General features: G+C 40.7%; 1 protein-coding gene and 1 long non-coding RNA gene across 7 annotated transcripts in view; one reads left to right on the forward strand and one right to left on the reverse strand.

Moving 5' to 3' along the window:
• LOC112678881 (uncharacterized) overlaps positions 1–27500 on the forward strand; it is a 36460-nt gene that overhangs the window by 7451 nt on the left and 1509 nt on the right. Inside the window, exons 4-7 of the long non-coding RNA XR_003147959.3 lie at positions 5894–5998; positions 6778–6857; positions 17532–21630; positions 23558–23598. This is a non-coding gene — a long non-coding RNA (uncharacterized LOC112678881). The remainder of the gene's footprint in view (positions 1–5893; positions 5999–6777; positions 6858–17531; positions 21631–23557; positions 23599–27500) is intronic.
• LRRC63 (leucine rich repeat containing 63) overlaps positions 16453–27500 on the reverse strand; it is a 37532-nt gene continuing 26484 nt past the window's right edge. For 5 of the 6 annotated variants that reach the window (XM_025478288.3, XM_025478286.3, XM_025478287.3 and 2 more), the window contains exons 8-10: positions 27292–27375; positions 21362–21601; positions 16453–17654 (exon numbers count right to left, since the gene is read on the reverse strand). In XM_025478288.3, coding sequence (XP_025334073.1) covers positions 17468–17654; positions 21362–21601; positions 27292–27375 — 511 coding nt within the window. In that variant the 3' untranslated portion in view covers positions 16453–17467. The remainder of the gene's footprint in view (positions 17655–21361; positions 21602–27291; positions 27376–27500) is intronic. The other variant, XM_025478289.1, reaches the window with a different exon arrangement.

Below are 27500 nucleotides of genomic sequence, written 5' to 3' on the forward strand. Positions count from 1 at the left end.
TATTTTTTGAAATTCCTAAAGGAAGATGAATTTTCTCTGAGACTCCTGCTGAAGAATTGTCAGGCTCCTTGTGTTGTAGGGATTCAGGAGAGGGGCCAGGTTGTGTCCTGGGTAGAAGCGTAGTGTGGGGAGGCTGAGCACGGGCTTTCAAAACAGATCTGGGTCATGTTCCAGCTCTGTCTCTTACTAGGAGAGTATCTTTGGAAAAAGTGCAAAGTACTTAAATTCTTAAAGTTTCGGGCAGCCCGGGTGGCTCAGCGGTTTAGTGCCGCCTTCAGGTCAGGGTGTGATCCTGGAGACCCGGGATCGAGTCCTGGGATGGGCTCCCTGCATGGAGCCTGCTTCTCCCTCTGCCTGTGTCTCTGCTTCTCTCTCTCTGTGTCTCTCATGAGTAAATTTTAAAAATCTTAAATCTTAAAAAAAAAATTCTTAAAGTTTCTTGATAAACATTCCACCTCCATGGTTGCTATGAGGATATAGAGATACAAAAGCAAACTCTTTGGTGATCCCTCTTGTGGTAGGCAGATTAATTGTCCCCCCCCCCCCCCCGCCCGCAAAGATGTCTCCATTCTAATTCCTGGAACCTGTGACTATGTGATGTTCCCTGGCAATGGGACCATTAAGATTTCAGAGGGAATTAAGGTTGCTAATCAGCTGATCTCGAGGAGGTTGTCCGGGATTACCCAGATGGCCTGTGGCCATCACAAGGGTCCTCAGGAGGAGGACAGAGAACAGGAAGCATCAGAGAGATGGCAGTGTGAGGATCACTAGGCCTGCCACAGTGCTGGCTTCGAAGATGGAGGAGTGGGACCATGAGCCAAGGAACGTAGGCAGCTTCTAGAAGCTGGAAAAGGCAGGATAATGGACTTATCCCTAGAGCCTCCAGAAAGAACACACCTTTGCTGACACATGACATCAACCCAGTAAAACCCATTTTGGACTTTGGAGCTCCAGAACATGAAGATAATACAGGTGTTTTGTGTTAAGCCATGGATCTGCCGTAATTATTTACAGCAGTGGTAGGAAATGAATAGACCTTTCCTCTGAACATCATGCCTGCTCCCCCAGAGCCATCTTTACATCATCTTCTGGAAGATGCAGCTTTTTGGAGGATGCGCCTCATAGTGGTCTGAGCAGAATCTGCTCTTAACACAGGCCAACCAAAGCAGAAAGGCTGCTTCCTGGGGGGCGGGGAGGGGGCTTCGCTTCTATCTTGCTGCTTCTCAATTCATTTTTGCTCACTCAGAGCTGAATCAAAAGCAAGGGCTCATATTTGGGACCCATCACCCTTGGGAATGCAGATGTACCCTAAAAGAGCCGGTGATCTGAGAGTTGGGTTTTTTTTTCTTTCTCTTGCCTGATCACACCTTTTAATTAGAGCTGCCCTCTTTCCAGAAAGCAGCTGCCCTCTTGCAAAGTGTCAGATGCTCTTTGCCAGGAAAGGGTTGAGAGAGGGAGGCAACCATGAGCTTCCTTGTGGTGACTGGAGGTGGTGGCAGACGGTTTGTGGTCTCTGCCCCTTGCAACACCCATCATCCTGTTTGCCACAACCCTCTGATGCAGTGTGAAAGCCACGGAGTGCCTCTGTGTGACCCACTTCCCCACACTGGAGCACAGGTTGGGGTGGAGGGGGAGGGTTGCATGTTTGACAAGCACGTGCTCCTGAAGTTCCATCCAATTTTCAGCAGCAGAGACACCATCATGTGATCATGGCCAGTGGTGAGTTTCTATAAGAAAAGGAGGAAAGGCACAGCTGGGCTCCACCTGGTTTCGGTGCGTCAGTGCCCGCAGCTGCCCTGGCGCCGCTGATGCCTGCGCTGACTTGGGCTGTGGAGAAGGGGGGCACAGCAAGCTTCCTCCTTGTTGCTCGGCGTCAACCATCTGTTCCTACTTCTGGAACGAGCCATGGAAGCGTGGGTTACTTTTAGCTTCCCCTTTTTCTAGATCGTTCCTTTCCTTTTAGAAATGAAATAGCTAAGGCTGCCTCCTGGTAGAATAGGAAAGCATTGCCCCCCACGCGCTTAGGGTTTCTGTCACATTTGCGCCCCACGCAATTCAGAAGGACAACAAAATTAAACTATTAGAAAATGGGGAACTTGTGTGTGGGAGATGCCTGGGTGGCTCCGTGGCTGAGCAGCTGCCTTTGGCTCAGGTTGTGATGCAGGACCCTGGGATCAAGTCCTGCATCGGGCTCCCCTCTCCTTATGTCTCTGCCTCTCTCTCTGTGTCTCTCATGAATAAATAAATAATCTTAAAAAAGAAAAGAAAAGGAAGTGGAGAGTTTCAAATAAAATCCATTGAGATAAACCATAATAAGGTTCCGTTTTCCTCTATCAACTGATTAAATAGGTCAAAGGATAATCCTCAATGGTGTTGCTGGGTGTGTGAAATGTACCCAGGTAGGAGGTGCAGATTTTCCAGAAAACAAATTGGCTTCTTGTCTCAGGAGCCCTCAATATGTTTATGTTTATAAACCCAAAATGATACCATTTTTAAATCCATCCCTTTAGGGATCCCTGGGTGGCGCAGCGGTTTGGCGCCTGCCTTTGGCCCAGGGCGCGATCCTGGAGACCCGGGATCGAATCCCACGTCGGGCTCCCGGTGCATGGAGCCTGCTTCTCCCTCTGCCTGTGTCTCTGCCTCTCTCTCTCTCTCTCTGTGACTATCATAAATAAAAAAAAAAAAATTAAATCCATCCCTTTAAAACTCATGCTTTCAGTTTCCTCACCTGTAAAATCAAGTGATGAATAGACACTATTGAGTGATGTGAGAAACAGAATAACGGATAACAGGCACACAATGGTGTGCCTGGAGATCCTGAAGCATCATAAAAGATGAAGAAATAAGAAGTTTTCCAGATAAAAATTGTTGCAACATCACAGCATAGACATTTCAGGCATTGACAGTGCCATGTGCTCGAGCAAACCTAAAAAACACTTTAGGAAGAGAGCTTTGGCTCATCCACTTCCCATTCAGCTCTTGAAATAGATCTCTTAAGGTGTCTCAAAGTTATGTAAATTGGAGATCTTGATTTAATTCAGACATATTGTCATAAAAAAAGGGGTAGGAAAACATAAGAAAACCGCACGTATTATTTTTATGGGCTACTTCTGTGCCGACTTAGTGTTCTGTTGAGGGAACATTCTGGTGAGCACCCTGTTCCTGGAATTGAGTGTTTAGTGTGGGCTCACCACCCTTTGTCAGCAGACTCTGTTGTAGAGCTAGGATATGGGTCTATTTGAAGGTTTTCAAAGAGCTTTGAAGATGGAACTTTCTGGGCCCCCGAGGAAAGGGAATCCAGATGCTTTGGCTGGGAGCTGTGGGCTGTGGTTTAGATAAGGAAATCAAGTTCTCTTATGAAAGTAAAGGACTATAGCCGTTTGGGAAGACGGTAAAGATGGTGTGTGAAAGGAACTCACAGAGAATAGAGAATAGAGAGCTCTAGTGGTTCTAGGATAGGGACCCAGTGACCTAGGCCCTGAGCAAGAGAGAGTGGCCAGGATGGGGAGGAGACACTGTCAAGGGGGTAAGAGGAAGGTCCCAATGAGTAGACTGATAGGCCTACTATCAGTAGGTGCTGGGTCCCTCGCATGCACCCAAAAGCCACCTTAAATGGGGCCTTCATCGCCGCCCACCCAGGCTTTACCTGTGTGGAGACCACCATGCCCTCCATCTCCGAGCTGCCTGCAGGAGGAAGTGGGCTCCTTGCCAGCTGACAGACTAACAGGGCGACCCTAGCAGTGCCGCAGGCTTGCTTCTGTCCAACTGCCCTGTGCAGACACCTCCCCACAACTTCCCAGGATACCTGTAGACCCAAAAGGAGCATCGGGGGAGCCCCTGTCCTGTGCTTGGGCAGGGGTCCTGCCAAACTGAGCAAGATCTAGACCAACCATCAGGCTGAGGGGTGCGTAATGGCATCCCTGATACCTTCATAACAGAATATTATTTTCCCACTTCTTTTAAAAGGATTTGTCTTTACACAGGAAATACTATCCACTGTGTCCACTGAGACATAGGAGCAGCTGCAATTCCACTTGCTCCGTCAAAGAGGGGCGGGCAAGGAGCTGGATCTAATAGCCAGGATAACAAACACCCTGTAGTATCCTAACGGAATGAATGCAGTTGGAGTCCAAATACAGGGACGTCTGAGGGCTCCTTGAGCTTTGCCAAACGGAATACTGTAAATGATTTGGGGTCTCTTTTTGGGCATATCTCCAAATAGAAAGGGAAATGAAAATGAAGTGAAATGAAATTGGAAAGTGATAGGATGATATATGATGTGTGATGTTACAAAGAAATGCCCTTGTCCAGATGCTGTTTTAAGAACTGTCTATGATCATGCTTTCTGGGCCAAGAGAATCCTTAGTTAAGGTCAACTGGAAATCTGGTGTTTGAGCAGATATTTCTCAATTAGATAATGACTTTTGGTAACTGTCTCTGTATCTGTCCCAGGCCTTCGGGAGACTATCGATCTGGTCGTTGAGCCAAATTTTGCATTACTGTAAATTGCTTGGGTAATTCTTACTTTTTTAGGGCCTCACTTTTCAAATTAAAAGTGTATGACAGAAGCAGGAGTGACCCGGGAATCAAAAAATGCAATTAATGTGCATCTCTTTTTAGTACAAAAATTTATACAACCCATAAGCTAGGGGAAATTGAGCTAGAGCAAAAGCAAAGGAGGAAAATCAAGCTATTATTTCTACCATTCTAAGTAAGCCCATTATTCTCACCGAGCTTTAAAAAATTATAAGTGGTTTGGCTGAGTTCCTGAAGAATATGGCCATTTCCCCCCATAAAGTACCAACTTAAGAGAAATCTAGTCAAAATCCTATTCTGGGCATATCCCTGGCCTCTGCAGAATTTCTAAACATCAGCTTTCTGTATCTGAAACATACTGAACATGTAACTGGTTCAGATTTTCCTAGTGGTCCCACAAATTCAGCAAGTGAAGTGGATGTGGAAATGTTGAGGAGGGTCAGTCGTTTCAAACCTGACGTGACACTTGGAGGACTCTGACCCCAATTCTTCTCATGCTCCAGGGGTCAGGAAACGTCCTTTTCAGTTTTCAGGGGCAGCTGGGATAGAAATCCTCTCAAAAGGGTTAGGGAATTCCAGGGCCCTGGGTTCAAGCCAGGCCTGTGGGCCTTGTGCGGCCTGATGGTGAAGCGGCTGGGGCTGCTTCTCTGAGCATCTCTGAGCATCAGGGACCTGGCAGGCGAAGGGTGGAGGCTGCAGGGGGCAGCACCAGAGTAACCTGAGCCTCGTTTTCCTCAGTCCTTTATAATCTCTTCCAAGGACAGGTTCTTTCCTGCCTCTGCATGAAGTCTCTGGTAGGTGCCAGAAGTCCTTCCTACCCTTTGGGGTCATAAGAGCAGTATCACCACGGCAGCAAAGCATCCAGTCGGGTGTGACAGTCACACTGGAAGCTACTAAGCAAGTGAGAATAGTGTTGGCTCAGGCCTGAGGCCCACAGGGGGGACCGGCCCCCCATCAACTGTGCCGCCCGCCCTCTGGCCACCCTCCCCCAGCTTGCTCTCCCAAAGCTTAGTGGATGGGAGACCCTTTCCAAAAGGGATTGGGAGAAAAGGACACAGTCTTTGTCACTGGCACTGTCGTGATGGGAAATTGGGCCTCTGGCCTTGGTGGATGCTCCCAGCTCCCAGATGACGCCATCTGGGGCAATTCTGTGGCTTTTTTGGAGAGACCCCAACTTACCAGGAAGAGGGAGGGTTCTTTTTTTTGTTTTTGTTTTTGTTTTAGCAGTTTATTTGGTTCATTTTAGTTTATTAGATGTTTACAAAGCAGTACGTTTGAATCATTCTTTGTGTCACATTCTATCAACTTCGATCAGGACTTTGGGAAATTTAACCTGCGCTTTTCTTTTTTCTTTTAGTATGCTTTTCAGGAAGCCTTGAACAGTGCCGGGGATAAACTTGTAGTAGTTGACTTCGCAGTCACGTGGTGTGGACCTTGCAAAATGATCAAGCCTTTCTTTCATGTGAGTATGAAACCGGTTCTGCTTTAGAAGAGATTCTGTGTTTCTCGGGTTGGTAGTGGCAAAGCTGGCCATTCTGAATTACCCTCCTGGCTAAGTCTATCAAAAAGCAGTTCATGAAACAATCAGGTGGTGGTTTTTTTCCTCAAGGAATTTGCAGCTCTGGGTAAAACCATCCCCTCATTTTGACTCTTTAGTCTTGAGCTTCCTGGGCACCTGGGCCATGTTTTCTTTCCATGTTTCAATGGGGAACCTCACCTCCAGCGGGCAGCAGAGACCACAGGGTCCCAGAGACAAAAAGCAGATGTAACTCAACTGTTGTGGAATGTTCTATATATGACCTGGATTTGGAAACTTATCATTTTACTTTATTTATTTATTTATTTATTTATTTATTTATTTATTTAACTTTAAGCATTTAAAAACAGAAACAGCAGGAGTCCCATCTTAGCTTCGCATAACAGCTGCTAACCAGCAGCAAACAACAGCTTAGCAACCTTAGACAAGGTGATATCAAATACATGCATAAGGTGCTAACATGTCAACAAAGAGAAGCTGAGTTGGGGAATTATTCTGACAAAGACTCAGAGGCAGAACTGGGCCTAGCAGGTGAGAGCTAAGGGTTGCCTAGTATTGTCTGTGGGGAGCAGGGACTATGATGAATTCTGTCCTGGTAGATGTTGGGCACCAGATAGCAAAACACACCTTGCGTGCTTACGTCTGTTCCTAGGCTTTCTTGGTTTGCTGGTTCAGAAGACTTTTTTTTTCCCCTTCCTTTTCAGAGGTATAAGGAAGAAAACAATTGACCAGAAGTGGTCGCTTTCTTCCTTCCAGTAGGTCATATAGACCAGCGTTGGATGAGGTGAGAGAAGCTGACTCCCCACCCCACCAGCCCCACGGGATCATGGGCAAATCAGTTGGCTTACCCTGGCCCCCAGCCTAACATATAAACCTAAATGAAATCAGGTTTAAAAGAGAGTTAAGGGCAGCCCGGGTGGCTCATCAGTTTAGCGCGGCCTTCAGCCCAGGGTGTGATCCTGGAGACCTGGGATCGAATCCCACGTCAGGCTCCCTGCATGGAGCCTGCTTCTCCCTCTGCCTGTGTCTCTGCCTCTCTCTCTCTCTCTCTCTCTCTCTCTCTGTCTCTCATGAATAAATAAATAAAATCTTAAAAAAAAAAGAGAGAGAGAGAATGTTAAGAGGGCTGCCTGGGTGGTGCACTTGGTTGGGTGTCCAACTCTTGGTTTTGGCTCAGGTTGTGATCTCAGGGTACTGAGGTCTCTGAGTTCAATATAGAGTCTGCTTAAGACTCTCCCTCCTTCTTCTTTTGCCTCTCCCCCCAAAATATTAATATTTTTTTAAAATTTTTATTTATGATAGTCACAGAGAGAGAGAGAGAGGCAGAGACACAGGCAGAGGGAGAAGCAGGCTCCATGCACCAGGAGCCCGACGTGGGATTTGATCCTGGGTCTCCAGGATCACGCCCTGGGCCAAAGGCAGGGGCTAAACCGCTGCGCCACCCAGGGATCCCTATTAATCTTTTTAAAAAAGGAAGTTAAGACAGCTTGAAAGGAAAAAGAAATGAGCTAAAAACACATTACTCTAGTAAAAGGAGTATGTGACTCTTTCCTGATGTAGTTGATTGGAGTGCATTACAAGCTGTATTTGTTAAGATTAAGTTTGGTTGGAGATAACAGAAATATCCAAAATATTGGCAGTTGGTGCCTAAAGCAAGATAGAAATTGAATTCTCTTCATTTATAAAGTGGGCATACAAATTTGACATGGTGGCTTATAATGTCACAAAGATGTAGGCCCCTACTTTCTATTTTCAACATCACTTCCTGGCCCAAAATGGCCACTGGAACTCCAGCCATCCTGTCTGCATTCCAGGTAGCAGGAAAAGGGAGGGATCAAAGGGCAAAAAGGGTCTTCTCTCAAATCAATCTGTTCTTTTTAACCAGCCTTCCTGGTATCCTACCAATGCTTTCACTTACATTTTATCGCCATAACTTAGTGGTTGGATCTAGCTGCAAGAGAGCCTGGGAAGCATAGTATTTTTATATTGTGAGGCAATTGTGCCGAGTCAAAGATCAGGATTCGATTCCAAGGGAGAAAAAGGAAAAAGGAAATGTGGTGTGTAATCCACTTTCCGTACACATGTGTAACACTAAGAAAAAATGATGGCTTTAAAAATTTCTCCTTTCCTTTGGGATATTAACGTGCTTTGCAAATTATAAAATATTTAGGCAATGTAATCTGCTTTACAATGAATGGTATGTAGAGTCTGAAGTGATGCCAAGACAGTGCACTATTTGATGAGAGATTAAGTGAGCAAATTAGGAGTATTCAAATCATAGAGTCTTTTTCTCCTGACAAATAACTTAAAGAGTGTGAGGAAATACCTGAATTCTTTTTAAAATAAAGAATATTCTGACAATAGATCAGAATATTCAAAATTGTGAAGTGCAATATATTATTAGAGTCACTTTCTCCAATTCTGTGGAGTATTTATCCAATTGAATATATAGAAAGTCTCTGCCATGTGCCAGGCACCATCCTAGAAAATGCCTTTAAAACCAGCGAAAGGGAAAATAACATATCCTATTTTTTAAAAAGAAAAAAGGGACAATTTATCAGGATGCAAATTCCATGAGGACAGGAACTTTTGTCTGTTTCATTCACTGCTATGGTTGAAGTGTCTAGGACAGTGACTGGCGTACAATAAGACCTCAATAAATATTTAATTGAATGATTGAATGAATGAATGAATGAATAAATAAATAAATAAATAAATAAATAAATAATAAACAAATTCATCCAAGAAAATATTGATTTACCGCTTACTCTAAAAAAATACAACAACAACAAAAAAATTTCTTGGGGGGAAAAACCCCCACAAATCAACTCAAAAGTATGTATATGTCTGTTTTATAAAACAGGTATATTTCCGAGGAGCAGAACATTACATCATATTTATAGCTGACCGTTTAAAGGTGTCAAATGAAGATTTGTTTTGTAAAACAAAGAATCCATGCATAAAGGGAATAATCACCCTTGTTCTATTTGGCAGATCTGGATTTTCAAAAAGGGGCAAGTGCATAAGGTAGCCTCAACTCCACTTTGACAGAATATGAATTCATAACCAATATGCAGTTTTAAAATATCATATCAGTTCTATAAAACTATTTTTTTCTATGACAGTTATCAGCTTGGAGAATTGAGTGAAATTAAGTTTTTTTTTTTTCAAACTTCTTCCTCTGGTGAAATAATTAAGGGAATCATTCCAGAGATTCCTCTTCTTCTTCATGCCCAACATCCGTTCTGCTAATTTTACATTCTAAATATTTTTGCAAAATGTCCCTCCCTGCTACCACTCTCATGCCTGGTTGGAAACCTCAGCACCTTCTCTGAATTTTCCAATCTATTTAAAATGCACAATTGATCGTTTTATTCTTCTATTAAAATCTTCAGTGACTCTTTAGCAGCTAATGATACTTCTTAGCACGTCGCATGAGAGCCTTATGGCCCACCCTGTTTATTTCTCTGACCTTAGGCCTTGTCTCCCCAAATCCTCTGCTGTAAACTTTACATCAACCCAGTCCATTTGGCTTGACAAATAGGCCCTCAGGAACTCTTCCCTGAATCTCCATGATCAGCTCTGTGCTACTTCACTGTGCTCCTGCCATGCTGGGCATACCTCTGTCTTGGAACATTCCACATTATACTTTATGCGGAGAGCCTATATTTCATGGCTCCTAGCATCTAGTTGGTGCTCAATTAATCCCTGGTGAATTGAACTCAATGGAAAAAAAATGATCTCCAGGGAACACTTTTTTGAAAGTTTTATTCAAATAAAGTTGATGTGATTATTATTTATTTTCTTTCTTCCACTACAAGACACAGAATCTTCATGTCTCCCCAGAACGGCCCTTTGGCCTCCCACACACATGTCCTCCAAGTACCATTTTCTGATCAAACATACAGCACTTCTTATTGGTGAAAAATAGCAATTCCTGACGTGTCAGAAAAGAGTGGCTAGATCATCAAAATGGCTTGGCATTTTTGATTTGTGCAGTTACCGGTTTCTGAGATTAATTGCATTTGGAACATTTGCATTGTTTGCTAGCCAAAGGAATCCTATTTAAAGACTAGAAGTGCTTAACTAAGCACAACGTGGGGAAAATGGAAAACAGGTTCAATTTTTTGCCATCAATCTCTCCTTCCTCCTTGTCCCTTAAATGTAATGGAAACAACAAATAATAATAATAATAAATCAGAGATCTTCAATTGGCATCCACTCAATTGGAAATGTCCTTCTGTTGATCATTGAAAAATAGGAGAAATTGGAGATGTATGTGTTTAAAATCAATATAAAAAGAAATCATAATGCCCTTGAAGGCAGCCATCAGGGTAGAGGAGAAGAGAGAATTGGGTTGAGTCTGGCAAGATACACACCCTGACATTGAAAATAAGAGCTACCTTTTTCCGAGCACCTGCTCAATGCCAAGTCCTGCACCAGGTACCTTGTCAGTCATTCCTGTGAACCTCGGGCATGGCCTCCATCTCTGCTCTCCTCCACCTTATTGGAAGTTAGGACCCTGAGGCTGGGGGTTTGAGAGGGATGGAGTTGGCCCAGCAGAGTGCCCAGTCACCGCTTTGAAATAGGACACTCCTTGGGCTTCCTGAGCAACCAACTCTGGGGCCTGGGGCCAACCCTGGAACCTGCAGGAAGTGGAGTGGTGCACCTGGCCTGCTCCCTGCAGCTGTGCCAGCCCGAGGCTGGAGAGTGCTCTGGGCTGCCTTGGTTGGGGGTCGGTGCTCCCCCATTTCCACCCCCTGTGTCTCTGGCAGATGGTGACACCACGGAATCTCTTCAAATTGTCACATGTGGTGTGTTGCTGGAGGGGCAGTTTATGGGAGACAATAATCCAGGGTACAGGCCCAGGGGTATGAATTCAGTGAAAGTAAAGCACTTCGCCTACACTTAGTTAAGAGGATGCTTGAATGGTGACACCAATAAGTGACTTCTGAGCGCCCCAGGGCCCAGAGCATGTTACATACTTCTCCCTCCTTAGGTTCCAAGCAGGAAATGACAATTCCCAGCAACAGGGGACTTAGGAGGCCCTGCCGGCCCATCCCCGACACCTACCTTGTGCCACAGCCAACTAAGCGTGCAGGTTCCGCACTGAGTCCTGACGGTGGCCCAGAGGACAGGGCAGAGAGCAACCAGAGCTGGCATCCAGTTTTTCTGAGCGAGGCAGAGTATTCCTTGGAGCTGCATTGATCAAACCTTTGAGCTTAAAAATTCTGCTTTTTGAATAAGTGCATAAGTGATAATATTCACGATCGCTGCTCCAGATGAGACGCCAGCATTTTGTCATAAACAATGTTGGTCTTATAGAAGAAAATCCCCCAAAGGTTGAATTATTATTATTGTCATTATTATCATTATTATTATCATTATTACATCAGTGAGGTCATACGGTATGTGTTCCTGGATGTGGAGACTCTGTATTGTGTGGGTATCAGTCTTCTTCGATTTCTAACAAAAATTCAAAACAGCTTACAAAACAACTAAAGGTTTTAATAAATACTATAGAAAATAAACATATAAGAATAAAAAGTATTGAACAGGGGCACCTGGGTGGCTCAGTGGGTGGAGTGTTTGTCTTTTGGTTTTGGTTCAGGTCCTGATCTCAGGGTTGTGGGATTGATCCTCGCTTTGGGCTCCACACTCAGCTGAAGGAGTCTGCTTGGGATTCTCTCTCTCTCTTGCTCTCTTGCTCTCTCTCAAGTAAATCAATAAATCTTCAAAAAATGTATTGAAAAAACTAGCAATGAGTGGGGACTTTTTCTTTGAGATATATTAAGATGTGGTTTCAATTAAAATAATTAAAACAGTATGGTGTTGGCATCACATAGACAAGTTAATGGAATAGAGTAGAAAGTTTAAAAAGATAGGCCTAATTATCTTAGAATTTAGTGCATCATAAAGATGGCATTTCAAGTTGGTTGGATGAAGCTTCAGTAGGTAATGAATGGGACACAACTTCCTAGCATTCTAGAAATTTGGAACAGCACCTCACATCCCATACGAAAGTAATTTTGAGATGAATCAGGATTAAAATGTAAAATAAGTGAGGATGCCTGGGTGGTTCAGGAGTTGAGCGCCTGCCTTCAGCCCAGGGCATGATCCTGGGGTCCCAGAATCGAGTCACGTCGGGCTCCTCTGCCTGTATCTCTGCCTCCCTCTCTCTGTGTCTCTCATAAATGAACAAATAAAAATCTTTTTTTAAAAAAAGTAAAATAAGTGAACTACAGGTGGATATTTATGTAATTTGGGGAGAAATGTGGACTTGCTAAGTTTAGCAGTAAGAGACGAAAACATAAGGGAATAGATTGATTAGGACCCACATCTGCTCATTTTCCCTTAACCCCAGCCCCTGTAACCACTGCTCTCCTCCCTGCTTCTATGACTTCGACCTTTTTAGAGTCCACATATATGGGAGATTTTTCATTTTCAATATTTTTCATTTGGTGTTTGGCTCATTTCGCTTAACATCCTCCTTAGCATAACACCCTCCCAGTTCATCCATGATGATTTTATAACCTAAAATTTAAAATCTTAATGTCAAAAAACTCCCCACTTGGAATAAAAATAAAAGGCAGGGAGTTAATGGAGGAAAAAACCTTTCATCATACATGGCGGGAGGCTAACGTTCTCAGCATACATAAAGCATTACAAACCAACAAGAGGGACATATGAATAGAAACATCAGAAAAAGATGTAAAGAGAAAAATCACAAAAGATGATAGAAGTATGACTATTTAACATGGACTCATATCAACTTTGTTAGTAATAAAAGGAAGTAACTTAATCGTTTGCATTTTCTATCTAATTGGCAATGTATATAGTTAATTAGTTACCTGAAATCAATGATGTTGTGGGTTTGGGAATTTGGTAACAAGGGCATCTCACACGCTGCTGGGGAAAAGCTGAACAGATATGAGGGTAACAATTTTATCTTAAGAATAAAAAGCTTTAGGGATCCCTGGGTGGCTCAACGGTTTAGCGCCTGCCTTTGGCCCAGGGTGCGATCCTGGAGTCCCGGGCTCGAGTCCCACGTCGGGCTCCCTGCATGGAGCCTGCTTCTCCCTCTGCCTGTGTCTCTGCCTCTCTCTCCCTCTCTCTCTCTATCATAAATAAATAAATAAATAAATAATAAATAAATAAATAAATAAATAAATAAATAAATAAAATAAAGAATAAAAAGCTTTAAATCCCTGCACAATGTCTATCTAGCGATCTTAATGCCAGAAATTTTTATTAAAATAAAAGAAAAACAAATCTATATTTTGGCAGAGATTTAGCTTGAAGAGTTTTTATTAAAGTTATTAAATCTATTGTTATGATAAACGCTGAGGATAGTTTATTCAGCAAGAGAATTTTAAATGAGCAAGTTAGGTCACATCCATGATGACTTATCAATATTGGATATAAATAACCTAGAAAAATGTTTGCAATATATGATTGAGGCAAGAAAGACAGAAAAATTGTTTTGCACACAGATGCAAGTATTCTTGAGCAATAGCTTCTATAATAATTATGGGGATCCCTGGGTGGCGCAGCGGTTTGGCGCCTGCCTTTGGCCCAGGGCGCGATCCTGGAGACCCGGGATCGAATCCCACATCGGGCTCCCGGTGCATGGAGCCTGCTTCTCCCTCTGCCTATGTCTCTGCCTCTCTCTCTTTCTCTCTCTGTGACTATCATAAATAAATTTAAAAAATTTTTAAAAAATAATAATTATGACGAAAATACATGTATAATTTAATTTTGTTATTTAAAGATTTAGTTCACCTTTTTCTTATTTATTTATTTTTTTTAAGATAGAGAGTGAGTGCACATGCCCATCACCCTGGGGGAGGAGCAGAGGGAGAGGAAGAAGCAGACCTTCCGCTGAGCAGGGAGCCTGTTGCAGGCTCCAAACCAGGGTCCTGGAATCATGACCTGAACCAAGGCCAGATGCTTAACAGAACAAGCCACCCAGGAGCCCATGTTATTGTTATTTGTAACAGCTTACTGGGTGTTAGGAATTGTGGAGGTCTCCGATAGTTCTAGATTTTAACTGCCCAGAACATTCTTCCTTCCCTTAATTTTCTTTTTTCTTTTTTTAAAGATTTTATTTATTCATGAGAGACAGAGACACAGACACGGACACAGACACAGACACAGACACAGACACAGACACAGACATAGACACAGACAGAAGGAGAAGCAGGCTCCATGCAGGAAGCCCAATGTGGGACTCGATCCCAGGACTCCAGGATCACACCTGGGCTGAAGGCAGGCGATCAACCGCTGAGCCACCCAGACGTCCCCCTTCCCTCAATTTTCAATTCCAGAACTCTTCCTTGGAGAGAATCTCATGTGTTTTGGGAAGAGCTAATGCCACCTTTCCCAGTTCCAGAGATGGGCATGCGGCTCAGTCCTGGCCAATCAGACTATTCCCTCCATGAAGCTATAGAGCTTTGTTCATATGTGAACCTGACCTGTGAACCAAGCTGAGCCAATGAAAATCATCCCTAATCTGTTTTAGTGTCATAGTTGATGCAGACAGTGCACTTTTCTCAAAGGTTCCTGACATCCCAGTACCTGAACTTGGAGTCGTCCCTGGCCATCCTTGCTACTTGGAAATGAGGCAAACTTAAAAGTGTTGCTCAAGGATAGGTGACAGATAGTTGGATAATGCCTTCATGACAGTTGGGAGTTCCTGAACTGGCTGCGCCTGAAGACACAGGCCAAAACGGATACGAATACACTTCCTTCAAGTGGGTTTCTGTCATTTACAATCAAGATTTTCTTGTTTGTCAGTCATGTGTTCCAGACGTTTTCCTGTGTGTCGCTTGTTTTTTGACCTTGTCTATGATGCTCTTGGATGTACAGGGATTTAAAATTTTTTTACATAGTCAATCCGTTCATCCTTTCTTTTGGGCTGCATTTCCTGCTTTATCTATCTATCTATCATCTATCATCTATCTATCATCTATCTATTTATTTACATGAAGATTTTATTTATTTATTCATGAGGGACACAGAGAGAGAGAGAGACAGGCAGAGGGAGAAGCTTCCCATGGGGAGCCCGATGTGGGACTTGATCCCAGGACCCCCAGATCACACCCTGAGCCGGAGGCAGACACTCAACCACTGAGCCACCCAGGTGTCCCTACATTTCCTGCTTTAAAAGAGCTTTCTGATTCTAATTTTATTTATGTATGTATGTATGTATGTATGTATTTATTTATTTAGTTATTTAGTTATGAGAGACACAGAGAGAGAGAGGCAGAGACACAGGCAGAGGGAGAAGCAGGCTCCATGCAGGGAGCCCGACGTGGGACTGGATCTGGGGATTCTAGGATCACGCTCTGGGCCAAAGGAGGGCGCTAAACCACTGAGCCACCCAGGGATTCCCCTGATTCTATTTTTTTAAGAAAATTTTAAATATTTTTTATATTTTCAATTTAGACCTTTGAGGAATCTAGAAATTAATTACTGTGTGTGGTGTGAGGCAAATAATCCCATTTTTAGAAAAGAATAATATAGGGCACCTGGGTGGCTCAGCGACGAAGTGACAGGCTTGATTTCTGCTCAGGTCATGATCTCAGGGTCCTGGCATCCAGCTGTGGTCAATCTACAAGCTCAGGCAGGAGTCTGCTTGAGGACTCTCTCCCTCCCCTTCTGACCCTCCTCCCTGCTCATGCTCTTGCTCTCTCTAAAATAAATAATCTTTTTTTAAAGTTATATGTAAACGTGCACATATACACATGTACGGGTTATCTTTGATTTTCACTGGGTGGCATAACAAGGAGAACTTTTTGTCTTAGGTTTCGTTTTATTTTCAAATGTTTGTGTAATAAGTATATCTTGGATCACTTAGATTCGAGATTACGCTAACCATGAGGAAACAATGAGACTGGGCTCTAAGCGTATATCATATTTGTCCGAATGTCTAGGTGTATTTATTTTTCTGTAGCATCTCTAAGATATTGCAATTTCCTCTGAAACCTGTTCTTTCTTCCCTATCTCAATTTATTTTATTCCCTATCTCAATATATTATCCTGTTACTCAAAGCAAAAATCAACATTTTTTCAATTAAAAAATAAGTGTACTTATTCTTCCGAGAAATATTTCAGGGTCAAAGGTGAGTATTAATAAGCTGTATGCCACTAGATTTTAATTTTATTTTTTATCTTGTTTTATAATTATGGATATATTAAATTTTAATACATGTATTTGTTATTATGCTATAAATACCCCCTTCTGATTACGTGTGTGATATGGTAATTACTTCTATATAAATAATTTCATTCTTTTGCTGGTGAATATGGTGTATACTTCTCAAGCAACATTTTCTTATTTCTGCTTAAAATCAAACTGAACTTCAAGGAGAAGCACATGAGTATCCCAATTTATTGAAATCAATAGTCAGAAAAAAATATTTTGCCTGGCTTATCCTATCTTTGATTTGAATAGTACTGAATGAAACACACACATACACCTGACATAATGTGTATTTTCTGATATTCTCTAAAGATAAGACTCCTGTATAAATTTCATTTGATTTCATCAAGTTTCATCATTAGTAATGATATTTTGGATTTAAGTGCACATAAAAATATGCCAAATATGAAACATTTCTATGCCATTCTAAAATTTAGTCATTTGAATATCAAAATGCTTTTACCTTCTTCTTATCAAACACTAATTCTTCAAGTCTCAAGTTCTACTGTATTCATACGTTGCTCTGCAATGTAATTTTGTAAGTTTTACTTTATCTTCTTGCCAGGCTATCATCAAAGGCTGTTGAATCCTGGCACTGGCCTATGGAATCAGGTTTTGTGAGATGAAGGTCAGGATAACTGACCAGAGATTGCACCAATTTCCTAAGAGCCTGGGTGATGAATTCAAATAACTAAATACAGGGCTGGAATGGGTCTTTTATTCCCTTAAACAATCAACAATTGAAATGGTTGGCACTGGACAGATTTCCACCGAAATTCACCAAGAGAACTTGGATACTTGACTTCGAGTCCATATGTGGCACAAACCCCACTGATGACTTTAAAAAGCTAGCTTACTACTTGGAATGGGTGCACGAAAATGCCAGTTGTAAGATAAACCCTCTTCTGCAAAGTTTTCCATCATTTCTCGTTTTCTGGTAAACATGCTCTGAATGAAATTTTCTAGATCTTTGCTGAAATCCAAAGACCTTTAACTATTCCTTCTTAAGTAATTATTCTGCAACAATTCCTAAACAGTCACAAACTTTTTCCAGAACTGGCTGTGATTACAAAGAAGAGTTACAGAAAATAGAACCTATACTCTCAAAGAAATGAATTACTATGTCCCTAAACCTTAATGGCTTTTAAAGTGGGACTCCTAAATGATCACATGACTTATCAACTCAGAATTTAGACTATTATTCCACTAGGAATATTCTCTGAAAAAAAACTGCTTTCTTTCACTTTTCTGTAGCAGGAAGAAGAACAGACATGAAACAAAACAGGAAGGTGCGTTGCTCCAGAAACATCATAGGATCGGATGACTTGAAAACCTTCACCAAACTTGGGACCGTTACACCATTCACATCTAGATGTGCTGCAATGGAGGACACATCAAATCAGTATTTTAGTAAACATCTACTGAAGAGAAGACATTATATTTGATGCTCTGTGAGACTCACAGTAGTATCAAATAGGACCTTTGTTATTGATCTTACCATCTTAGTTGAGGAACGAAAACATACGCAAGTACAATTAAATGCTAAAAAAATAAAGTAGATAAATATATATGACACTCCTAATTTTCTAAGAACAAAGAGGTATAGATGCATAGTAAGAAAACACTCTGAGGATAGATCCCAAATAGAGGACAGAGTAATTATTCTTGGTCAGTGCGATCACAGGAAATTTGACATGCTTTTATAAATGTTTTTCCAAATTTTCTATAATAAATATGCATTATTTTTATAATTCAAAAATAAATATATCATTTTTAAAATAAAGAGACTCCATCATAGCCTAGTATAGGATTAGCGCCTCTGTGTGTGTGTGTGCGTGTGTGTGTGTATATATATATATATAGAGAGAGAGAGAGAGAGAGATTTGAGAGAGAGAGAAAAAGTGTATGCGTGCACATGTGAGCATGAAAGGAGGGAAAGGGCAGAGGGAGAGGGAGAAGCAGACTCTCTGCTGAGCAGGAACCCTGGGATCATGACCTGAACTGGAGGCAGATGCTCAACCACTGAGCCATTCACATGCCCTTAATTTACTAATTTTAGATTAAAAAAAGAAAAATTTAATATAAAAATGTATACATGTTAAATTTTATATATAACATCTCAAAAGAGAGATTTGATATAATGTCTTGGACAACTTTTTATTGCAATACATTTTGTTTTACTTCATATTAATAGCATTATAGTATTCCATAATATGGATACACCATAATTTATTTTATCACTTTTTTTATTGGTGCACATTGAGGCAGCAATTATCATCCCTATGCCCAACTTTGTGTTCACATGTAACTATTTCTATGAGACAGATTCTGAAGATTTAAATTTCTGTTTCAAGGGGTAAGTAGGATACCATCCAACTGCATTCTACAAAGCTTTCGCCAATTTACAGCACTACTAATGGTATATGATAATCCAGTTTTGGGCCATCAAAGACAAAAAGTTTTAGAAAATTTTTATAAAGATTTTGTTTACTTGAGAGAGAGAGAGAGAGAGAGCATGAGCAGAGGGGAGAGGTAGAGAGAGAGGGAGAAGCAGACTCCCCACTGAGCCTGGGATCATGACCTGAGCTGAAAGCAGATGCTTCATTGATTGAGCCACCCTGGTGCCTCAAAGACAACATTGAATGTCCATTTATTTATTTATTTATTTATTTACGTTTTTTTAATTTAAATTCAATTTGCCAACATACAATCTTTTTAATCTTGATAAAATAGGTAAACAAAAAATTTGTCATTGCTATTTGATATCGCAGTTCCTTGATTACTAGTGAGATCTAACACGCTTCATTTTTATCAGCTCTCTCTGTGTCATCATCCATGAATGGCATATTCCTATCAGTTATACACTTTTTTATTGGTTCTATCTTTTCTTCTTGATTTCTTGGAGACATGTATATGTGTCAACAGCTATACGCATTGCAACATCTTCTTAATGGCTTTCATTGGTGGTGTCACATTATGTGGAAAATAAACACTTGTCAAATTTATAAAACATGGTTCTACTGTTTTATTTTTTGTTTTGCTTAACGTATCTTTATCATGCAGTCATACAGATTAGCCTCCTATACTTGCTTTTAAAGTCTTTTAAAGTTTGCTTTTCCTATTTAAATCATTAATCCAACTGAAATTATTTTATGTATGATAGTGACATGCAGATAACAGAAATATAACTGTACATTTTTTCCCTATAGGTGGCCAAATATCTCAGTATCGCCTGTTGAAAAGTCTCTCCTTTCCCTACTGATCCACAAGGCTATTTTGTCCAAGTTTTCACATATGCATGAGAATGTAACTGGACTATGTCTTCTCTTTCACTGGTTAATGTGTCTTTCCTTGCATGTAATACCACCTGTATTACTTTCTCTAACTTTATAATGCATCTTTATATCTAGTCAGCAAGTCCCTTACTTTGTTAGGCTTCTCTTTCAGGCTTGTCTTGGCTATTTTGGGGTCTCTACTTTTCCATACACATGTTATAATCAGCTTATCAAGTTTCTCAGAAGACTGTTGGGGTTTTGACCAAAACCACATTGAATATACAGCTCTATTTGGGGAGAATTGATACATATTTTTTATGTTGCATCTTATTATACCCAAAAATGTATCTCACTTAATTCAGACTTCTTTACCTTTTTGTCAAGTTTTAAGTTTTCTCTCTGTACATGCTTTGTACATATTTCGATTGATATATTTCTAAGTATATCATGTTTCTTTCTGCTATTATAAAAAGTATCCCACAACTATTACATCTCTAATTTTTTTGAGAGAGAGAGAGATTGCCCACACATGCGTTCATGGAAGGAGGGGCAGAGGGAGGGGGAGAGAGAGAATCTTAAGCAAACTCCCTGCTGAGCACGGAGCCTGATGTAGGGCTGCACCTCACAACCCTGAGATCATGACCTGAGCTGAAACCAAGAGTCAGATGCTTAACCGAATGAGCCACCCAGGTGCCCCCACATCTCTAACTTCTTTGATGTTTAGTTTTAATTATACTTTCTTTCTTTCTTTTTAACACCACACCATAGACATTGTTATTATTATTTCATGTCATGAGCATTGACTCCTCAATGGATTAAAATTAAAAACTTTAGGTCCTCGTCCCCTTTTTATTGGTAGATTATTAATAACCTTTCTCCATTTCTTTGATGATTGCTAGTCCATTTAGGCTTCTGGCCTCAATATAATTACTCAATATAATTACTCAATATAATTAGTAATTGATATTACTAATATCAATATTAGTAATTTAAATACTCCTGGGAAATTTTACTTAAGCATACAACAAATATTGGTTAGATCAATAATATAAACACTGATGGGTGTAAACATAGTTTTAAATTATCTGAAGGAAGTAAGAGATAAGCTGAGTGGATTCCCCATGCATGGGGTTTAAAAACCCTAATCCTGATATTAGGCAATGATTCTCATGCTGGCATTAATCCCTGCACATCCCTGCTCTAAATATGACTGCTCTCTTTTTGGTCTCTAGGAAGTCAGAGTCTAAAGCATTTCCCTGAATAGGACGCCTGGGACTAAACCCTCTTTTGGAGGAAACCACTTCCATGTCCTTAGTAATCCATAGAAAAAATTAATACCACAACTGGATAGGTGTTGCCAGTTACACCTCAGTAATTCGTAACTCACCCTGGAATTAAATAGTAACTTGAAAATATTAATAAATGGGCTGAACTCAGACAATATTATTATGCCTGAAGAGCCAGAAGAAGAAATTTGAAGAATGCTATGTATGTTCAAGGCTGGGGTGTAGGTATGTTAATAGTAAAATTGTCACCTGGCCTCGAATGGATAATATTTTAAATGCTCAAAAGTGTGTTTTTATTAAAAGGACTTCAGAGGTGCAGTCCGGGTGGCTCAGCGGTTTAGCGCCGCCTTCAGCCCGGGGTGTGATCCTGGATACCTGGGATCGAGTCCCACGTCAGGCTCCCTGCATGGAGCCTGCTTCTCCCTCCGCCTGTGTCTCTGCCTCTCTCTCTCATGAGTAAATAAATAAATAAAATCTTTTAAAAAAATAAAAAATAAATAAAATGGCTGCAGAATTTGCTCACCATTTTAGTAGCTTTTGAATTTCCACTGGGATCGTATCGTAATGTTTATGTAGATTATTTTTTAAAAAGAAAAAAGAAGTAAGTTGAGTGAGATGCTGTGGGCTATTCAATGAATTTTCTTTCCAAAGAATAGGATGAGTGTAAGTATTCTCAAATTGGATTTTTTTCAGGTTAAGCTTCAAAATCGCAGGAGGAAAACTCGTTAGATCATTCCCATCAACATTCAGTTTTTCAAGTGATCTGCAAATAAAGGAAACCAAAATTAAAAGGTATTTATGCAATTCATAATACTGAAGTAAAATTCCATCTCAGTGTTCCTGCAAACTGGCATCAAACACAGTAGCAGTAAAATACAAGTGTTTAAGTGCTTCCTCAGAATCAGAGAATTATAAAGCAAATGAAACACTATATTATCATGCAAATAAATGCATTTGTGTGACTGGTAGAGTTAAAGTATGTACTTTGGGTCTTTGTAACATGTCATTATGGAAAAAAAGAAAAATATAGATAGTGACACAAAGAAAGAATATATTTTCATAAACAAATTGAACATCAGGACATTTTTTCCCTCCAAGCCTAATCAAAACAGTGAAATTAACACCATCAAAATGTATCATGTTCTATGTCCCAATTTTGCTTTCCCATCACCTGAATACTTTGGTTTTTACTGTCAGTTGCTCCTTTGTTCAAAGAGAACCAACATTACTGATGTTCTCATTTTCTACTAGTTGTCTTGATGGTATTTGTTTGTTTGTTTGTTTGTTTGTTTGTTTTACAGACACTCATCTCCTTCCTACTTAGTGCTGGAGACAGAAAGAAAAAGTATCTGTTTATGAGGGACACATAAAAACAGATCAAGGGGCACCTGAGTGGTTCAGTGGTTGATTGTCTGCCTTTGGCTTCTCCCTCTGCCTGTGTCTCTGCCTCTCTCTGTGTCTCTCATAAATAAATAAATAAAATCTTTAAGAAAAACTAAACCAAAAAAAAAAAAAACAAAACAGATCAAAGGCTAGTCCAACTTGTCAAAAGTGCTAAGAGGGAAGAGGATGACATGAGGACTTTAGGTCCTAAGTTGCTGAGGACTCCAGATTCTTGTGTGCAGTGTAGTTTCTCCCTCACACAATTTAAAGTCTTTGGTTCTGACTCCTGCTGACAGCATTAAAACATGGTCAAAGAAGGGATTTTAAAATAATGACACTAAAAAGATGGCACCTCAACTGTCTTCATCCTTCAGCCACCATCTGACTATGACACCTGTCACAGTCTGGGAAAGGTGAGCAAGACCTCAGGAGTTAGTGTGGTCCCAAAGGAGAGCCCTGGCATGGTCACTCTTCTCCCTCTACACCAGACACAAGCCTTGGGCCCAGTGACAAAGAGCTCTATGAACAACCAGAATAAGTGTGCTGTACTCTAGGGAGGTGCCAGTGAGGGTCCCCGAACACCCCTGGGGGAGGTTGCCCTGCCTGAACTGCTTTATCTTGAGGTTTCACCAGTGTGCGTTCCTCTTTCCTCTCGAGGAGCTCTGTGGAGTTTGATAGGCTGGACAATCTCTAAAGCTGGGAGAGCTCCACGTCGAGACAGCCTTTGCAGCTGAGCAGAAGCCGAGAAACTTCCATCAAGAAACGCTCTCTGGAAGTTGCTCTGAGAATGCTTTTGGTCTTGAGCAGAAGACACAGCAGCCAGAAGAGAAAAACTAACAAACACACAGAATAGTGCTCCTGAGGCAACTGTGCTCTGTGGAGGCAGAGAAGGAGTCAGGGAAACACGTAATAAAATTCACTTGACAAGACGCACACATGCGTGTACACGCACACACCTTCTTGAACAAATACATCATTTGTAAAACTAAAGAATTAAGTGGATGAACTGAAGAAGAACGTGATCTTCCTAAAGATCTGAAGTAGAGGCAAAGACAAAGTAGAAGTAACTCAAACAGAGCAAAAATATAAAGAAGAAGCATGAGAAAAAACTACATCGATGCCACAGAGGATAGCTCCAGGAGCCCTAATGTATAAATATAGGTTGTCTCAGGAAGGGAAAATGAAAGAGATGGAGAAGAGGTGATGGTTAAACCTATTTCTTTGACAAAAAAAAAAAAAAGTTTAAGCTGGTGATTAAAAGTGTGCATTGCATTCCAGGAGAGACAGGTGTGATACTGTGATTTATGAGTAATACATATTTGGTCTTTGTCCACAGTTCCTGGCCCTGGTCCCAACACCCTTCAGTCTTCTGAGCAGGTAAGGACAAGGGGAACATCTTTTGTTCTAACATATTTTGTCTCTTGTCCTCAATTCTTTTTTTTTCTTTTTTCTTTTTTTGTCCTCAATTCTTGAAATCACTTCGGAACCATAAAAGTGAAAAGGGTGTCTTATTTTTCAGAACAAGCCCCTTTCCACCGCGACTGGGTCTCTGTTAATGAGGTGACTTGTGGAAAGCACAGAAGGATGAGGGCTGTTTCAGGGAATCCCATCATGATTGGCCATGATTTCCAGGGAGGGCCGAGGGTCTGGAGGTTGAATCATTCGCCACTGGCCCCCGGTTTAATTAATCATACCTAGGTCATGAAACCTCCACACACAAAAACCAGAAAGAGAAGAGTCAGAGACCCTCCAGGTTGGTGAACCAGAATGCTTCAATATGCCAGTGTGCCAGCCCCCAAACTTCATGAGGACAGGAGGTTCCTTTATTTAGGATTTTGCCCAATGTATCGCTTTATCTGGCTATTGATTCATATCCTTTAATAGATAGATCCTTTGTAAAAAAACAAAAACAAAAAACAAAAAGCAGGAAATCCAGTGAGTAAACAGGTTTCCTGACCTATGCGAGGCAGGCTAGCAAATTAATGGAACCCAAAGAGGAGGTCACGGGAACTTCTGATTTCCAGCCAGTTGATTAGAAGTGCAAGTAACAACCTGGATTCATGAACGGCATCTGAAGTCCAAGGAGGGGGTCATGGGAACCTCCAGTCTGTAGCTGGTTGGTCAGAGCCACAGGTCATAACATGGGCTCACAGTTTGTATCTGAAGTGGGTGAGGGGGGTTGCCTTATGGTACTGAGCCCTCAACCCATAGAAGCTGATGCCGTCTCCAGGTAGATAGTGTCGGGATCGAGTTGAATTGTAGGACACCCACTGGAGTTGCTTATTGGTGTGGGGACATTTGTTTCCCCCAGCCATGATGGAATTAGGTGCAGGACAGTTTCAGCAGGTTAACAAAAAGACACACTCAAGCATAATCTGATAAAATTCCTGAAGACTAAAGACCATGACAAAAAAAAATCACAGTCTTTCCAGATAAAAGGAAGAACTACTTAAAAAGAAAAAGAAATTAAACTGGCATCAGGCACCTGTGTGCAACACTGGATCTAGGGGAGGGTGGGGTGCTGGTGACCACTTATGGGAAGGGCTGCAGTACACTACTGCCCACTCACTGGAGCCATCAATTATCTGTTAGGGTTAAAGATTCAAGAAAAAAATGACCCACAAAACCCATCAGAGGAAAATTAATTAAGAAAACTCTAAATAGCCAATGAATCAAAGGAGGTATCTCCAGGTTCTGTAGGAGACAAAAGAAGGGCAGGAAGGTATGAGTCTTGAAATAGACAGAGTCAAATATAAATGGAGAATGATTGCAAATGTTCATGTTTATTTCTCAGGGTGAAATAAATTATTCTTTAAATAACGAGAGTTGTAACGCAGAGGAAAATACTAATGAAAATATGAAACAAAAGTTTCTAAAACCATCTCAACAACACCTTGAATCAGATAAGGGGTTAGTGCATTTGGAGGGAAGGTGGGAAGATAAAGAGGATTCTAAGGGTCTCTACTATTGATAGAAGACAGCAGAGGGGGATGGATCGCCATAGTGGGGGAAGTAGCTTTTATATTGATTTACAAAATATTTTTTAAAATGTGTCTGTGGGGCAGCCCGGGTGGCTCAGCGGTTTAGCACCTGCCTTTGGCCCAGGGCGTGATCCTGGAGACCCGGGATGGAGTCCCACGTCGGGCTCCCTGCATGGAGCCTGCTTCTCCCTCTGCCTGTGTCTCTGCCCCTCTCTCTCTCTCTCTGTGTCTCTCATGAATAAATAAATAAAATCTATAAAATAAAATAAATAAATAAATAAATAAAATAAATAAATAAAATAAAATAAAATAAAATAAAATAAAATGTGCTGTGTGTTTGGAGGGAAAAAAGATAGCCAGTAATAGTGTGGGAAAGTACAGTAGAGTTCCAGAATTAATGAAGGAGAAAAAAAGGGAAGAAATAACATTCAGAAAAAAAAAAATCAAACACATATGCACACACGCATACACATCCAGAGAAGCCAAATAGGAAAAGAGAAAACAGTAAATTAGTAAATACAAAGCAAAATGGAAGGAAAAAAATGAATATATCACTCATAACAAATGTGAACAGGAGGAATTATTCTATTAAAATATAAAGATTATCACATGGGGGACACCTGGGTGGCTCAGTGGGCTAAGTCTGCCTTCTGCTCACGTCATGGTCCCGGGGTCCTGGGATTGAGGCCCTCATCGGGCTTCCTGCTCAGTGGGGAGTCTGCTTCTCCCTCCCCCTCTGTTGCTCTGCCGGGCTCATGTTCTCTCTCTCTCTCTCTCTGTCTCTCTCTCTCATAAATAAATAAATCTTAAAAAAAAAAACCACATTGTCACAGGAGAAATTAAATAATTGGTACAAATATTAGAAAAGCAGAAATAAAATTATTTCACTTCACTGAAGATAAGACTACGCTCCCAGAAAACCAAAGAAAATCTAGTAAAACTGAACCAGAATGAAGATAATTTGGGTTAGATAGCTTGATTTTAAATTCACATAAAGAAAGACATAGCTTTTCTCTATTCTGTACTGACAATGGTCAGCTAGGAAGAAAAATTAGAGAAAATGTTATATTCATAGTTGCAACACTATGAAATATTCTAAGTAGAATACTTAAAAGAAAGTAATGGTAGTAAAGTAATGGTAGTAAAGATAAGGGACTTATGTGAACTGAGTCATACCTTTTTTTATAGGTTTTATTGATTTATTTTAGGGAGGGGAAAACGCAAAGGGAAAAGAGAGGGAGAGGGAAAGAATCTCAGGCAGACTCTGTGTGGAGCCTGAGACCGGGCTCAAGGTGGGGCTCCATCTCACAACCCTGAAATCATGACCTGAGCCAAAATCAAGAGTCTATGCTTTACCGACTGAGCCACCCCGGCACCCCAAGTCATAAATTCTTATGGACATAAAACAAGACCTAAACAAGTGAAAAAATATGCTGTACTTTAGGATGAAAAGACTTATTAACATCAGAAATGCAAATTCTTCAAACATTGATATACAAACTCAAGATAATTCCAGTGGAAATTTCAATTTTGTGTTTATGTTTTTCTGGGGGTGGAGAGGCTTGGAATTATATTAAGTGATCTTAAAGCCTCTGATCTAAAGAGAATAGTTAAGAGACTATTAAGGAAAAATAATCTTCCTACTAATTACTAAACATTATTCTAAAGTCATAATCAAAATAGTATGGTACTGACCTAGAAGGACATGGATGAACTTCAGAGACTTTTTAAAAATCAATGTAAGGAACAATCAGAGCTTGGTATTAAGATTATACTGCATTTATGTATTTCCTTACCCCAAATGAATAAAACTGGTAAGAGCTACAGGTCTATGCACAGAAAAATGGACAACATTAAGCTTGTCATTGTATCAAGTAGCCATTGGTACAGCTTTTAAATAAGTACTAGAAATGTTATGTCTTAAACATACCAATCATTCAAATCACACTTCTGTAAACTTCATGTTTTCATGTGTTATGTTTTGTGACTATTACATATATGAAAGAACTCAATTTTCTCCAACCAATCACCACCAAATATATCCTTAGAGGGCATACGGCTTTGTGTGTACTTATGACTTCCAAAGTACCTGAGTTTCTGGATTTCATTTGGAATAGAATCAATACTATTGTAGGAAATATCAAGTTCCTCAAGATGGGACAATGAGAATAACCTTAAATAGAAAGAGAAAACGGAATTAAAAATGATTACATTTGTCATTTTACTGGGCATGAATGAAGACTTAAATACTTGAGCAAATAGGTAGAAGGACAGAGAAACCACATTTTTCTATGATCT

The sequence above is a fragment of the Canis lupus genome, chromosome 22, assembly GCF_003254725.2.
Source record: "Canis lupus dingo isolate Sandy chromosome 22, ASM325472v2, whole genome shotgun sequence".
NCBI classification, from domain to species: Eukaryota; Metazoa; Chordata; class Mammalia; order Carnivora; family Canidae; genus Canis; species Canis lupus.